Below are 15,926 nucleotides of genomic sequence, written 5' to 3'. Positions count from 1 at the left end.
ATGCGCCCCGAGCCGGGGTACCTTTCAGTGGTGAGTCTCGATTTCGATTCGTTGCCGACTTGTGCTATTCCTTTCCCCGCTCCCTGACTCTGATTTGATTGCGTTTTGCAGGGGGTGAGCCCCAGGTGCCACCCCTCGAGGCCTCCGATCCCGGAGGAACACGAAGTCAACCACCTGCACGCAGAGGCGGTGAAGAAGCGGAAAGACGCAGCAGAGGCGGCTGCCGACAATAAGAGGAAGAGAAAAGAAAAGCACGACAAAGCATGCGAAATCGCACACGCGGAGGGGAAGCCGCGGCCTGCTATGCCCGAGTCCACGGATGAGGAGGAGGACACCTCGGATGTCGAGGTCAACCTCCCGGGTGATGACGAGGCGGCGACAGGCGCGGATTCTCCGCCGGTCTATCAAGGGGCTGGCGACGAGGATGCGCCAGTGACGCTGCGTGAGGCGAGGCCCACACCGGGATTGTTGGTGGACCCGCCCCTCGCGGGGACGGAGCGGAGGTCGCCCATGCCAGCGGCGGGACGAAGTTCACCCACGCCGGCAGTGGGCGGAACATCGTCTATGCCCGTGACAGAGCGGAGGTCGCCTCTGCCGACGATGGGTGAGGGGATCCCTGCGCCCGCGATGTCGACAGGTGGCGACGGGTCCGCTGCGAGCGCGGAGACGCCCGCGCAGATGGCCTCGAGGCTCCAGGCCGATCCGAGAATGACACCCTCGGATCAGTCATCGAGGGGCGTCAGTGTGCCGCGGGCCCGAAGGAGTGGCACGGGCAAACGCAGTATGAGCGCCCGGTCTGGGTAAGTGGTTTTGGTTTTATTCTTTGCGTTCATTTAATCGATCCCCCAATACTGCTAAACTCAGCCTTTCTTCCCCGATTTTCAGCTCCGGGGCCGTCGCCAAGGATGCAGCCCCGCTCGCGCTGGCCAAAGCCCTCAAGACCGGGGCGCGCACCACGCCGCACACGGCGCCGCAGCCCCCGCCCGTCGTAGATATTGTGGCGGAGGCTGCGAAGCTGCGGGAGGCGATGACTCGAGGGGCCCAAGCGGCCAAACAGGCTCGAGCGCTGGGGAATGGGGGTGATGCCGGCCAGAGTGGCGTTTAGCGCCGCCCGGCCGGTCACAGAGGAAGGTGCTGGTGGGGACGCGCAGGAGCGCCCCACCAGCCAAACAGAGATGGAGACCCTCGTCCCCGAGCCCCCGAGGGCTGGGGTTGAGGGCGTCGCGGAGAAGGAGGAGTCGGTGCCGAGGGTGCCGGTGGTGGAGGAAACCCGCATCTCGGTGCCTGCAGAGGCCCAGGACGAGGGTGTCGTTGCAGCAATGACGGCACAGGTGGCGCCGGAAAGCGTGGTGCCGGTGGTGTAGCTGCCGGATAGCAGCGAGGAGTTCGGGGACTTGAGGGACATCGACCCCGCTGCTGCGGCAAGTGCCGCCGACCGGATCGCCGAGTTTACATCGACCTGCGAGGAGGTGCTCAACGTGGGGACGTCCGAGGGGCCCCATCACGAGGCAATCATCCAGTCCGGGGTCCCCCCCGGAGTTTCTCCGCGATGAGCAGGAGGAGTCCGTCTGGCAGGCGCAGATCGAGGCCGGCTCTTAGATTCTGAACCACCTCGATTGCACCCTGGAGCTCCATAGGACGACGGATTACCAGATCAGTCAGGTAAGCGGCTCCCTCCCGAGAATCGTTCGTATTTGGCCTTGATTTCGTGTGTTTTACCCACATCTTTCCACTTGCAGCGGCTGAGGGACATCTCGCGCAAAAAGAGTGCCGAGATGACCCGGCTGTACTCCCAGGTGCGCTGGCTTGGTGCTCCAGAATATCGACGCCAACACCAAGATGACGGATCTGGGGGCGCGTCAGCAGGCGCTAGAGGAGGAGCTGGCGCGGACCGCCGGCGAGCGTGACATCCAGAGGGCCGCAGCAGAGCAGAAGGCTCAGGAAGCCGAGGCGCAAACCGCCAAGCTGCAGCGCACTAGGACGGAGCTCGAGCAGAAGGAAGCCGAGCTCCAGCGCAAGGAGGCCAAGCTCCAAGGCAAGGAGGCCGAGCTCCAGCGCAAGAAGGCGACCGTCGCCACGCTCACTGGGACCCTCGAGGAGAAGGGCAAAGCCCTCGAGGAAAAGGAGGTGGCCATCCGAAATGCGGAGGCCGCCCTCAAGGAGAAGGAGAACTCCTTGTCCTCGCTCGAGGAGGCCACCCGAGTCCAGCAAGAGGAGGTGCAGAAGAATATCGCGGGTGTGTGCTCAAAATTTCGCTGTTGTTGGATTCTAATTTTTCGCAGCTTATCTTGGTTCCTTTGATCAGAGCTGAGGCAGAGAGTGGCAAACAAGACTGCGGTGAAGGAGGCGGTCAACACCGCGTTCATGGCGGCGCAGGCGGAGTACACTGACCTGGAGCGGACCGCTGTGAGCATGTGCCAGGAACTCGAGGGGGAGGGCGCCGTGTCTGGTAGCTCGGTGATCAGCCGCCTACGAGCGCTAGGTGGCCGGATCGCCGAGCACGCCAAGAGCACCTTCCGCCTTGGTGTCCTGCGGGGCCTCACCGTGGCCTCGACGCACTATATCATGGACCTCCAGAAGGTGTCATCGGGGTACGTCGTTCCCAACGACACCGATGCGGACGCCGTGTCAGCCATCATGGACGACGCCGACGCAGCCGCCGAGGAGTTCGCCACAGTCCTGGCCGGGAAGCTCGAAGCTGACATCCCCCCGATAGCCGAATTCGATGCTGCTGAAGATCCGCAAAGGGGGATGATAACCTGTAGTAAGACTGGGCCTCGGAGCCCATGTAATGAATTAGTACTTGTCGTAATTGTACTTGTGAATTAAGAAATTCGTTATCGTAAATCGACAGTGTGGCCCATCGAGGCCTTGTGCATTCGAGCCCTCGTTTTCTTTACTCTACTTCCGTGTTCTCGTATGCGACTTTGGTAAACTTCTGTGAGAAATTTCGCGTTCATAAGCGACTTGGGCGTGGGGTGGTGAGGGGGGTGCCGTATCCCGGATGCGTAGGCGGCCCCATGACTCGGCCGGCCCCGTACCGTAGTTGCTTATGCCTCACGTCCGTTTTTCCCAAGTGTACGAGAAACTTAGAGACAGAAATTTTTCGAAAAAAGTTTTTTTTTTCAAAAAATGTTGGCAATTTTTGGGGACGTTCGGGGGTTCCCCCCGTAGTAGCCCCTGAGGGAGGCTTGGCTTTACCGAGGGTAAAGCCAGGCGTACCTCAGTGTTCGTGCGCATCGGAGCCCCCGAGGGTCCGGAAGGTTCCCAAAAAATAAACAAGTAAAGCATACTCCTTTATTGTTTCGGGAAATCGAAAATGCGAGTACAAACGATGTACAAATAGCTCGGAACTCTAAGGATAGAAGTGACATAGCTGCTGTATGTTCCAAGCATTGGTGAAGACTTCGCCGTTTTTGTTCGCCAGCATGTACATGGCGGGCTTGAGCACCTCGGCGATGATGTATGGGCCTTCCCACGGTGGTGAGAGCTTGTGGCGGCCCCTGTTGTTCTGTCGAAGCCTCAACACCAAGTCCCCTTTGTTGAGGTCTCGACGCCGAACTCTCTGCGCTTGATATCTTCGCAAAGACTGCTGGTAGCGCGCAGAGTGTAGGAACGCCATGTCTTGAGCCTCGTCCACTTGATTCAGCGAGTCTTCGCGAGCTCGCTGGTTCTGCTGCTCTTGATAGACCTTGAGCCTTGGTGACCCGTACTCCAGGTCTGTGGGGAGTATGGCCTCGGCGTCATAGATGAGGAAGAACGGGGTAAAGCCCGTGGCTCTGCTTGGGGTTGTCCTCAGGCTCCAAATAACCGAGGGTAGCTCTGTGAGCCACCTCCGGCCAAACTTGTTCAGCTTTGTTGAAGATCCTTGGTTTCAGTCCTTGGAGGATCATGCCATTAGCACGCTCCACTTGCTCATTCGTCTATGGGTGCGCCACAGCCGACCAGTCCACACGTATGTAGTAGCTGTCGCAGAACACTAAGAACTTCTTGCCTGTGAACTGGGTGTCGTTGTCGGTGATGATCGAGTTCGGGACCCTAAACCTGAAGACAATGTCAGTAAACAACAGAATGGCTTGCTCGGATTTAATCTTGCCGATGGGTCGAGCCTCAATCCACTTGGAGAATTTGTCGATTGCTACCAACAAGTGGGTGAAGCCCCCGGGCGCCTTCTGTAGCGGGCCGACGAGGTCCAGCCCCCACACGGCAAACGGCCACGTGATGGGGATGGTCTGCAGAGCGTGGGCCGGGAGGTGCGTCTTTCGAGCGTAGAACTGGCAACCCTCACAGGTCCGCATGACGTCGGTAGCGGCGGCGACCGCGGTGGGCTAGTAAAGGCCTTGTGGAAACACGTTACCCACGAGGGTGCGCAGCGCGGCGTGATGACCGCAGGTGCCAGCGTGGATGTCACGGATCAGCTCCTTGCCCTCGGGGATGGGGATGCATCGCTGCAAGACGCCCGAGGGATTGCGCTTGTACAGCTCATCGTCGATTAGGGCGAAGGACTTGGCTCGCCTAGCGAGGCAACGTGCCTGAGTGCGGTCCGAGGGTAGGATCCCTCGAATCATCCAGTCGAGGCACTGGGTGCGCCAGTCTTGTGAAGTGGGGGCCTCGTCGATCTCCATTGCTTCGGCCTCGTTCGTGGAGGAGGTCTCGAAGTCAATGACCATGGGCTCGGCCTCGTCCGCCGGGGGGGTTCCCACCGGAAGGCCCGGCGTTCGAGGGTCCTGGCTCTGCCGGATCCTTGAATTTGACGAAGGGCTTGGTGATGTCGCGAGCGAAGATGTTCAGGGGGACATGGTCCGCCCTGATGCGATCTTGGCTAGTTCATCGGCATCCTCGTTGTACTTGTGCGGGACATGATTGAGTTCTAGGCCGTCGAACTTGTCTTCGAGGCGGCGTACTGCTTTGTAGTATGCCTCCATCTTCGGGCCGTGGCAGCTAGACTCCTTCATCACTTGGTCGATGACAAGTTGAGAGTCACCGCGTACGTCGAGGCGTTTGACGCCAAGCTCGATGGCGATGCGGAGGCCACTAAGGAGGGCCTCGTACTCCGCCATATTGTTAGACATAGGGAAGTGCAAGCGTATTACATATCGCATGTGATCTCCGAGGGGTGAGATGAAGAGGAGGCTAGCGCCGGCGCCGGATTTCATCACCGACCCGTCGAAGTACACGGTCCAGCATTCAGCCTGGATTTGTGGTGGGGGTAGCTGAGTGTCCGTCCACTTAGCCACGAAGTCATCCAAGACTTGGGACTTGATCGCTTTGCGGGGGACGTAGGTGAGAGTTTCTCCCATCAGCTCCACGGACCATTTGGCAATTCTACCCTCAGCTTCCCTATTGCGGACTATCTCTCCCAGAGGGAAAGACGAGACCACGGTGACGGGATGGGCCTCGAAGTAGTGGCGCAGCTTGCGCCGAGCCAAAACCACTGCGTATAGCAGCTTCTGAATCTGCGGATTGCGTGTCTTGATTTCAGACAACACCTCGCTGATGTAGTACACCAGACGTTGGATAGGCAGAGCATGGCCCTCCTCTTCTCTTTCGACAACGACCACCGCGCTGACCACTTGGGTCGTCGCAGCTACGTACAGATAGAGGGGCTCGCCATCCACGGGTGGCATGAGAATAGGGGCGTGAGTGAGCGATGACTTCAGCCTGTCGAGGGCTTCTTGAGCTTTGGGGGTCCACGTGAAGCGCTCGGTTTTCCTCAGGAGTCGATACAGGGGTAAGCCTTTCTCGCCGAGACACGAGATGAATCGGCTGAGGGACGCTAGGCATCCCATGACCCTCTGTACCCCCTTTAGGTCTCGGATCGGTCCCATCCGAGTGATGGCCGAGGCTTTCTCAGGGTTGGGTTCGATGCCCCGCTGGGAGACAATGAAGCCCAAGAGCATGACTCAAGGGACTCCGAACACGCACTTCTCGGGGTTGAGTTTTACCCCTTTGGCCCTTAGGCAATCGAATGCGATCCTGAGATCGGCAACCAGGTCATCCGCCTTCCTGGATTTTACAACGATGTCATCGACATTTGCCTCTACGATCCGCCCGAGAAGGTCCCCGAAAACGTGGAGCATACACCGCTGATACATAGCTCCGGTGTTTCTGAGGCCAAAGGGCATCGTGACGTAGCAGTACATGCCGAAAGGTGTGATAAAAGAAGTCACGAGCTGGTCGGACTCTTTCATCTTGATTTGGTGGTAACCAGAGTAAGCATCAAGAAAGGATAAAAGTTTGCATCCCGCAGTTGAATCTACGATTTGATCAATGCGCGCAAAGGAAAGGGAACCTTCGGACATACTTTATTTAAACTAGTGTAGTCTACGTACATCCGCCAACTCCCATTCTTTTTCTTCACTAATACAGGATTAGCCAGCCACTCGGGATAGAATACTTCCTTGATGAATCCGGCCGCCAGAAGTTTCTGCAGCTCCTCGCCGATCGCCTGGCGCTTGAGATCGTCGAAATGTCGCAGGCGCTGCTTCACCTGCTTGGAGTTGGGTCGGATATCAAGGGAGTGCTCGGCGACCTCCCTCGGTATGCCAGGCATGTCTGAGAGGCTCCACGCAAAGATGTCTGCGTTGGCGCGGAGAAAGTCGACGAGCACCACTACCTATTTGCTGTCGAGGGTGGCGCTGACCTGCAACGCCTTGTCGTCGGGGCGATTCGGGTCGAGGGGGACCTTCTTGATACCTTCGGCGGGTTCGAAGCTGCCTGCGTGCCGATGCGTGGAGTCCAAGGCCTCGCTTGCCATCTTGTCTAGAGTTGCTGCGAGGGCCTCATCCTCCGCTTGAGCCTCCGCGTGCTCAACACACTCGACGTCGCACTCGTAGGCGTGCTCGAACGAGGAGCCGACATGTAGTTGGGGATGGCCATGAACTTGGCGTAATAGGGACGACCAAGAATGGCGTGATAGGATCCCCGAAACCCCACCACCTCAAAGGTGAGCACTTCCTTGCGGAAGTTGGCTGCCGTGCCGAAGCAGACAGGCAGATCGATCTGGCCGAGGGGTTGGACTCGCTTCCCCGGCGCAATGGCATGAAATGGCAACTTGCTGGGGCGAAGCTTGTTCAATCCAATCCCCATGAGCTCCAAGGTGTGGGCGTACATGATGTGGAGGCTGCTGTCTCCGTCCATGAGCACCTTGGAGAAGCGGGTGTTGCCGATGATGGGGTCGACAACAAGCGGGTACCGTCCCGGGTGTGGGACGTAGTCGGGGTGGTCCTCACGGCCAAAGGAAATGGTGTCCTTCGACCAGTCGAGGTAGGATGGCGTGGCCTTGGTGACGGAGAAGACTTCCCGGTGCTCACGCTTGCACTGCCGAGAGGTCATGTTCGTCGTTGGTCCTCCAAAGATGAAGAAGGCGTTCTCCACCCGGGGGAACTCGTCATCTCCACCTTTGTTGCCAGTATCCTTCTTCTTGTCCTCATCGCGATTTGCGATGCAGTTTAAGTACTTCCTGAGCATTTCGCACTGCTCGAGGGTGTGGTTGACCGAGCCCTTGTGGTAAGGGCACGGCTTCTTGAGCATGTCATCGAATAGGCCGCCTCCACCTCGAGGGGGGCCTCAAGGTCCTTTGCGGTCCGGGGCGGCGACGAAGGCTTCATCGGAGTCTTCTGCATGCCCCAGTCCACGCTGGATTGGTGGGGCCTGCTTCTTCCCTTTCTTCCCCCGCTTTTGTTTCTTGGCGGGAGCGTTGATCTTGGCGTTGCCGCCCTCTGCGGGCGCATCTTCCTTGCGCTTGTTCAGCTTGTCGTCGAAAATGGCGCCAACTGCCTCCTCGCCGTCGGCGTAGTTGGTGGCAGCATCGAACAACTCGTTAGTGTTGGCGGGACGGCTTCGCGCAAGCTCATGCACCAGGTTCCTGTACGTCGTGCCCTCGAGGAAGGCGTTGATGACCTCGACGTGGGTGACGCTGGGGAGCTCGGTGCATTGTTTGGAGAAGCATCGCACGTAGTCATGCAGGGACTCATTGGGCTTCTGCCGACATCCCTTGAGGTCCCAGGAGTACCCAGGGCGCACGTACATGCCCTGGAAGTTGCCCACGAAGATCTGGACTAAGTCGGTCCAGTTGTGGATCCGGTCCGCGGGCAAGTGCTCGACCCACCTTCGTGTGGCGTCAGCAAGGTGAAGGGGAAGGTTGCGGATGATGACCGCGTCTTCCGTCGCACCGCCCAGCTGGCATGCTAGGCGGTAGTCGTCGAGCCAGACTGCGGAATCGGTCTCGCCCGAGTACTTGACGAGGGTGGTGGGCTGTCGAAAGCATGGGGGAAAGGAGCGGTTCGAATCTCTTGGCTGAACACACGGGTCCCGGAGGCTCTGGTGACTCGCCCCTGTCGTGCTCGGGGTCCAGGGGTGTACTTCCTGCCGTTGACAATGTAGCGAGCGTCGCCGTCGCCGGCATGCCCTCGCGTGTCGTGGAGTCGCTCCCTTGCGGGAGCCTTTCCGATGCGGTCGTGCACCAAGGGTGCCTTCGCATCATGTGCTGCGGCTGCCTTTCCCTTCCCTCCTGGTGGAGTGTGCACCGAAACCTAGTGGTCCTGCCGTGCAGTCCCACCGGGCTGCTTCGGGACTATCGAGTGCAAGCAAGACGCAGAGCTCTCGGCCTGCTGCACAGCAGCTTGCTCGATGAGCGCCTGTGCCTCGCGGCGCAGGTTGTGACCCGAAGTTGTCGACAGCTCGGGCATCGCTTGGAGTACGTAGGCCACAGCGACGAGTTTTTCGCCGGCCGTTTTCAGTTTCGGAGGTTTGTCGATGTTGTCATCGGCTAGGATCCGCTCCCGGGCAATGCGTGCCACCGCCTGGGCATGTGCGCCACGCGCGGTGCGCTATTGCTCTAGTGCAGTGCGCAGCTCCTGAGTCTGCCGACGCTGCTCGTCAAGCTTGGCTTGAAGCTACTTGAGCTGCGCCAGCTGTGCCTGCCGCGCCGCCGAGCTTGACGAAGAAGAAGGGGCCGCAGCCGGCACCACCGGTTGGTTTGCCTGCGCATCTGCCCCGCCACTCCTGTCATCACCCGGAGCGTTGTCCTCTTACCCGTCCGTGAGCTGGACCATGAAGCACTCCCGGGTGGGATCGTAATCCCCCTCGCTGGAGTCCTCGGAGCAGATGAGGCAGTAAGCCGCCGCGAGCTGGAACGAGCGGAAAGCGTCGGGGTCGCGGACCCCGGAGTAGTCCTCGGCTTCCTCGGCCGTGAAGTTGTCCATGAAGAAGCTGATGTCGTCGGCGATCGAGCTCGCCGTCTTGGGGTAGGAGTCATTAGGAGATGATGTGATGAGGTTGCGGATCGACAGGACGTGATGACCCGGCAGATCCTCATACTCGGCGAAGTTGGTGCTGGACGAAGAGGCGTAGGAGGCAGCATTGCGCATCCCAAAGGGGAAGGGCGACGCCGCAGTCGCGCCCCCCCCAGGGAGGCACTAGTGCTGCAATCGATGATGGTGCCGGCGTAGCTGACGCCGAAGCACGTGATGACGAAGCGGTGGCCCCGTCGACAGCGATGCTGAGCTGTGACATGGCAACCTCAACCCACGTGGGGGAGCTGAGGTGTGCCGCCCGGCACTGCTCCACGCGCGCTTGTCGCGAGTGCTGGCCCGAGCGCCTGTTGCGCTGGGCTAGTGAAGTCGAAGTGTCAGGGTTGCGTCTGGGCGAGAGGAGCTCCATGAGGTAACCGTTGCCGGTTGCTCTGAACTCAAGACTCCCGAACCAGATCACGTATCCTGCTGGGAGCAGATCCGAGACACCCATGGGGAATGGGTTGGATCTGCTCGCCATCCCTGGAGATCAAATGGGAACAAAAGAGAAAATATCACGCAGCGGCCCCTACCTAGCACGCCAACTGTCGGTGTCCTGATCCAGTAGTCCAGACCCAACTAGTGATGATGCTGCGTGTTCCTCGTCCCAGATGTTGATGCAAGAGGCAATACAGTAACGCACGGGTTTATCCTGGTTCCGGCCGTGGGGCCGTACGTCCAGCAAAGGGGTGTGCGAGAGCACTGTACTATCTTGCACCGGGGGTGCTTGTAGTAGGGGGTACAAGCGAGGCGAGAGAGGGAGGGAAGCTCCCAAGTCTCTGCTAGAGGAGGAGTTGATTGAGGCGAGTGCCAATATCGGGGGCTCAGTGGTGCTGAGTGTTGCGTTCTATCGAATGGGTCCGACCGCGACCCCCTTAAAGGAAGCCCGCCTCCTCCTTTTATAGACACAAGGATGGACAATGTACATGCGCAGGGGATCGTAGAAGTCGTCGTCTTTTCCCCGAATCGCGGGGGTGCAGTGGTCGAGCACTGTGGGAAGTACACTGTGGGGCATGGCGTCGGGCGTGGCAGTCGTCCTGGACATCGTCCTCGGCCTTGCGGAGATCGCGCCGGCGTCCTGACAGCCCCAGCAGGCAGCGTGGTCGTCACTGTTGGGTGTACCGTCTTCCAGGTGTGGCGTGGCGGCGTTCCGTGGGCCTTGCAGGACAGGGTCTTGCATATATATATGCGCCAGCGGTAGTGGGGCACGTGGCGGTCCCGCCCCCCTAGGTGGAGTGCTAGCGCGTGCGCTAAGGGGGTCCGGGAGTCACGTGGAGGTCTCGGACCCCTCGAGGGGGGAGGTCCGGGCCTCCGGTGGCTAGTGCTGAGCATCCCTCCTTGGGGAACACGTGGCGACGCCGGATCCCTTCCCGAGCAGGGGACGGGTCCGGGGCCGTTGGTGTGGTGAGGTGGAGTCCGGACAACAGGAGTTGGCAGAATAGTAATGGGAGCTGTGCTGAGCACGTCTCGTACCGCGTCGCAGGTTCCCACAGTGTTGCCACAACGTCCGGGATGGTGGAGCAGTGACCGGAGTTGGCGGACGGGACTCCGGTCACAGCCACTGTGGGGAATGGCGGCCTGACGCCGTCTGACCTGGGCGTTGTGGTGGAGTGGATGGCATTTAATGCCTCCCTACAACGGGCGGGTGAGCGGAAGGGCCGTTTGTCTTTTTCGTCGAGGGGTGGCCTCGAGCGAGACGGAGACTTTTCGCCCCGCTCGAGGGTAGGTTCGCTACCCTCGAGCAAGGCGGAGACGATTCACCTCCCTGAGGGTAGGCTCGCTACCCTCGAGCGAGGCGGAGACGCGGGGTGCGGTAGAGGGTCTCGATGGGAGCCCTCGAGCGAGACGGAGATCACTCCGCGGCTCCGAGGGGTGCGGATGGGCCGTGTGCTTGGCTTCTTTGAGTCCTTTCCTTTCTTCCAGATTGGAAGGAGGCCGTAGGCCTTCGTGGGCTCAGTTGCCTAATATGTGTTTGCATTTTTAGGGTGATTTTAGTACCCCGATTAGGGTGCCCCTAATCGTGGTCCCCGACAGAAGCCCCCGAGGCTTTGGTCGAGTCAGGGGATTTGACCAAAGGGTATTTCGGCGATTTTACCCCTTGACGTGATCGATCGGCGCACCCGGGTGCCAGCCCGACGGATGTGACAACTCGTCGGTCGGGGCAGTGTGCCTGCGGAGAGAGTACTCCGAGGCGCGCTCCGCTTGTTGTTTTGTTTCGGGGATGAGACGCGTCAGTGTGCTGAGCAGGCCAGGGCCATGATGGCGCCTGCTACTCTGCAGCCAGTGCTTTTGCCGCGCTGTCCCGCGCTCAGGGTCTCGGCCCCGCTTTCCCTGGTTGCCTTGCGACACGCCGTTCAGGGCCAGTCGGCCAGCGCCGATGCTGCGCCGCTCAGCGTCCAAGGGCTCAGCTTTGCTTCGTCCTGTCATGTCTCAGCACGGTAACCGAGGGTATCTTTCGCTCGTGGGGAGCCGCGCCCTCACGGGCGGTCCAAGCCTTCGCCCTTCGACAGGTTTGAAGCTTGGCGCCCGACGCAACTATAAATAGGGGTCGTGAGACTCCCTTTCATCTCCAACTTCCCTGCTCTTACTTCTAGCATCGCCTAAGTCTCGTAATGTTTTTCTTTGCCTTTCACGACCGGCCCCCAGATGGGGTGGCCTGGCTTTTTTAGGCTTTGATGTTAGAAGAATGCTTGCGAGCGGCGGGGGAGGCTAGAGAGGGCGTGCGCACCATCCCTTAGCTTCAGTGGGATTAGCAGAAGAGCATTGGGCCCATGGGGTCCTGCTTCTGTGATGTCTCTTAGCCTGAAGGGGGTTGAGACGCCTGACCATGGCGTTGGTGCCAGTTTTGGTGGCCGTTCTTCGCATCGTCCCTGCTGGTGTTGGCGCTCCTTAAGTACACCTTTTATCCCTTGTTTATCCTTGATAATGGCATGAATTTAATATCAAAATCACTAACCGTCCTAACCCCGACCTAATTATTGGTCATTTTCATGTTTGCATATATATTTTGGAGGAACTTCGTTTTTGCAGGTTTTTGGCCTATTTTAGAGCATGAAATGACGAGGCCCGTGATCGAGCGCTAACACGGAGAAAGACGAGGGCCAAAGCCCAAAAGGGAGGACCAAAGCCCATGTTGATTCGAAGCCCATTCACGCACATCCATCCTCCAAGAGAGCCCAAAGGACCGAGCCCACGAAGATGAGATCAAGATACTTCGGGATTAAGCAAAGTAAATGAAGATTTAAGGAAGGATTCCCTATCCTATCCTTTCCTCGAAGATATCTCCAAGATAACAACGTCCAAAGGGGTGCAATCGTGAAGGACAGAAACTCTAGAAGATGCGAGGAGTCTACATGCCAAAGATGAGACCGAGGCGAGCCCGAAAAGGGGTAGGCCGGCCGGCCTAGGCCCATGGGGCCGGCCAGCCCAGCCCTTTTCTGAGGCGGTTTGCCTTCCCCTTCGACCGGTGGCTTCCTCGGCTTATAAATAGCTCGCACCTTATTCAACTCGAAGCATCCATCCAACCAGAACTCGACGAAAACCTAGGGCCAAGACCGGAGGGAGACGACGGCCGTCGCAAGTCTTCGAAGTTGTTTAGGAGATGGCTTAGGCCATCCCTAGCCGCCATGGCCTCCCTGCGTGGTTGTGTCATGGTGGAGTTCATGAGCTAGTTGGAGTCGTCAATGGTGTATACGCGGTGGTGGCGATCCAAACGAATCTATTATGTGAGTAATGTCTTCATGTCATCCGATCTATTTAGCGATCATGTCTCTCCTCTTTCGATTTCGTTCTTGCTTTGGGTGCGCTTATTCCTAGATCTATTCTCAAGATAGATTGCATGGGGTGTTCTTGTAGCTATGGTGGCTAGGAGTTCATACCGGATCTACCCAAATGGGGTTCGACTTGCTTCAGGGGCGTTAGTGAACGTCAACAAGCTTTTCTGGCGCCATTGCCGGGGATCGGTAACTCGAACCCTAGGGCGATCTATCTAATTTTTTGGGCTAACCCTAAATTTTATTATTGCATATACCCTTGTTTTCTTGTTCGTGTCCTTGAAAGCAGGTGGAAAAAGCTAGACACCAAACTTGGGCTTCGAGAAGTCCACAACCTGCTCCAACAAACTTCGACAATCGACGACAAGACGATCGAGGAGTTCTCGACATCAACATCAAAAACCCTAGATCCACTTCGACAAGATGCGAATAACATCAAGTTTCGCTCTTTAGTGGTAGGTGCTAACTTTTGTTAGTGGCCCAGCATCCGCTATCGAGTCCCCACTCCCTAAAGCAAAAGATGATAAATAAGGTACGCCGCCATGTCAATTGATTTTAAAGACTAATGTTTCTGGGAAGATTTGTTTGCTCAAGCAATAGGTATGAAGCATGTCCGAAAAGAAAATCGTGCGATTGGATCATCATCATCTATGAAGTATCGCTGTTGTGATGAGTTTTTCGTCCAAGATCAGATATGTGCCATGATGAAATAATAGATTATTATGAAGCTCCATCAAGTCTTCTTTCCAACGCATCAAAAATCGTTAATTTTGGAAATCGGTGTGAAGAGTTATGGAAAGATCTTTCAACGTTGCGCGTTCTGAAATCTCTCGGGACGAAGCGTAGCGCCGGAGTAAAACAAGCATAACTTTTTCATCCGAGGTCCAATTTGGGTAAATGACCACTTGTTGGAAACATGATTTGATACACCTCACAATGAGCTTGGAGTTTGGTACATGTTCTGCACTGGACAAAGGAGCAATTCAACGAAGAAAGGTGCAGCAGCAAACAACGGAGAAAGTGATGACGATGTCAAAGGATGATTGGAAGGCCGAGTGCACAAAAGATGATGATTTGAAGTTGACCAAAGCTGGAGGCAACAAGATTAGAAGAATCATGACACCACCTATCTTCTCCAGTAGGATGCTCGATATACTTCTAGTCGAGTGATGCTATCAAGGAAGAAAACCGCTCAGATCATCAACACAAAGCACGGGAGCCTCCACTAATCCCGATACCTTGGGTAAAGCAAGAATCATGGAGAAGACATATCATTGAAGCCATGCTATGTGCTGGTAAATCAATGGTGATGACCTTGAAGCCAAGGACTCACGACAAGACGCTCCAAAGACCACATGATTGAGATCATTGATATCTTCGGATGAATTCACAAGAAGATACTGTTCTCATCAATATTCTGCTCGACCTCAGAAGAAAATTGCAGTATATTTTTGGATATTCAAAAGCTCCACGAAGTTCCGATTCCAACGAATCAAGAATGAAGTCAATCGAAGTTTCCCACAAGAAGTTATGGCCAAAACATCGAAAGTCGTGCACTCTGAAATTTTCTGGACAGCACGCAGCGCTAAAGTAAAACGGTCATAACTCTCTCGTTTGGACTCCGTTTAAAGCGAGTGACCACTCGTTGGAAAGGTAATTTCATAAACTTTTCAATAGAGCTATATTTTGGTATATGTTCTGTTGAGTATACAGGAGATATTCCATGAAGAAGAGGCAGGAGCAACGCGATGAGAACAAGATAGAGAAGATGACGATGACAACAATGAAGATGAGCTTGGGCGATGTTTTCATCAAGAGTACATGATAAAATTCAGAGGCTTGGAGCAGAGGAAGAACCCCAATGACATTGGCAAATGAAGGCACAAGCGGTCGACCTTCGACAAACAAGGATGTTGCAAACAAACCACGTCGGATTACAAGAGCGCAACATTCAACACATGGAGACGTGAGAAGCAAATCACGACGGACCACGAGGAGTGCATCAAGATGACATCTCGCACAAAGCACCATGACTCCAATGAGTATGAAAAAGCTCCGAGGCTAAGGTATACACTGAATTCTCAAGCTTCTATTGGTTTTGTTGATAATCTTTAAAAATCTCATGCTCGAACCGATAGTCGGAATGAAAGTTTAAATTCTATGCCTTGTTCTTTTCATGATGATAGGCTAGAGTTTCTTGAGAATGTTGATTTCATGCTTAAAGAACCTCTGCCTAATAATGAGCGCTGCGTTATGCAAGAAACACATGCCGCATTTAATTACACCATGCCTTGTTGATGAAATTTAATTGAGGATGTGATTATGTTGCATATGTTTACAAATAATTGCAAATCTCGATCTTGCTTTGTGCTTGGTCAAGCTCATGACCCTAAAAGAGCACATGTCGGGAGAAACCCGGGATTTCACTAACCATGCAGGACATGAAACTCAAATGATGAGGAGGGAAACCGTGCCCAAAATTTTGAACACCATTATCAACATCTTCAAGTTTCAAGAACGAACGTCACTAAGCCTCATCAATTTTGTGCACAAGTCCAGAGGTTTACAATGCAAGAAAGTTGAATATTCAGGATCTCCATCAAGTCCTCGGTTCAACGCATCCATGATCGATACAATTGAAGACCCACGGGAGGAGCTATGTCTCAAACATCGGAGATGCACGTGCTGAAATCAGCACGAGGCAGATTACAGTAACGGGAAAAAGGGGCATAACTCCCTCAATTGGAATGCGTTTTGGGTAAATGAAGACTTGTTGGAAAGAAGATTTCGTGCACCTTGCATTGGATCAATTGGTTGGTGCAACTCCCAATCTGGACAGAGAGGAAAATTCATGAAAAGA

General features: G+C 56.1%; 1 protein-coding gene across 1 annotated transcript; it reads left to right on the top strand.

Annotated features, from left to right (window-relative positions):
* Positions 1-804, top strand: LOC120666775 (translation initiation factor IF-2-like). The gene is made up of 2 exons (XM_039946704.1): positions 1-30; positions 112-804. The coding sequence occupies exons 1-2, from the start codon at positions 1-3 to the stop codon at positions 802-804; spliced, it is 723 nt and encodes a 240-aa protein (XP_039802638.1).
* The last annotated feature ends 15,122 nt before the right edge of the window (positions 805-15,926 follow it).

Source organism: Panicum virgatum, chromosome 3N (assembly GCF_016808335.1).
Source record: "Panicum virgatum strain AP13 chromosome 3N, P.virgatum_v5, whole genome shotgun sequence".
NCBI classification, from domain to species: domain Eukaryota; kingdom Viridiplantae; phylum Streptophyta; class Magnoliopsida; order Poales; family Poaceae; genus Panicum; species Panicum virgatum.
This window is presented reverse-complemented; position numbering and strand designations above follow the sequence as displayed.

Excerpts from the sequence above, each read along its gene's own strand:
- LOC120666775 (XM_039946704.1), top strand. The coding sequence starts at position 1 with ATGCGCCCCGAGCCGGGGTACCTTTCAGTG. Across the intron at positions 31-111 it reads AGCCGGGGTACCTTTCAGTG|GGGGTGAGCCCCAGGTGCCA; the intron begins GTGAGTCTCGAT and ends TGCGTTTTGCAG.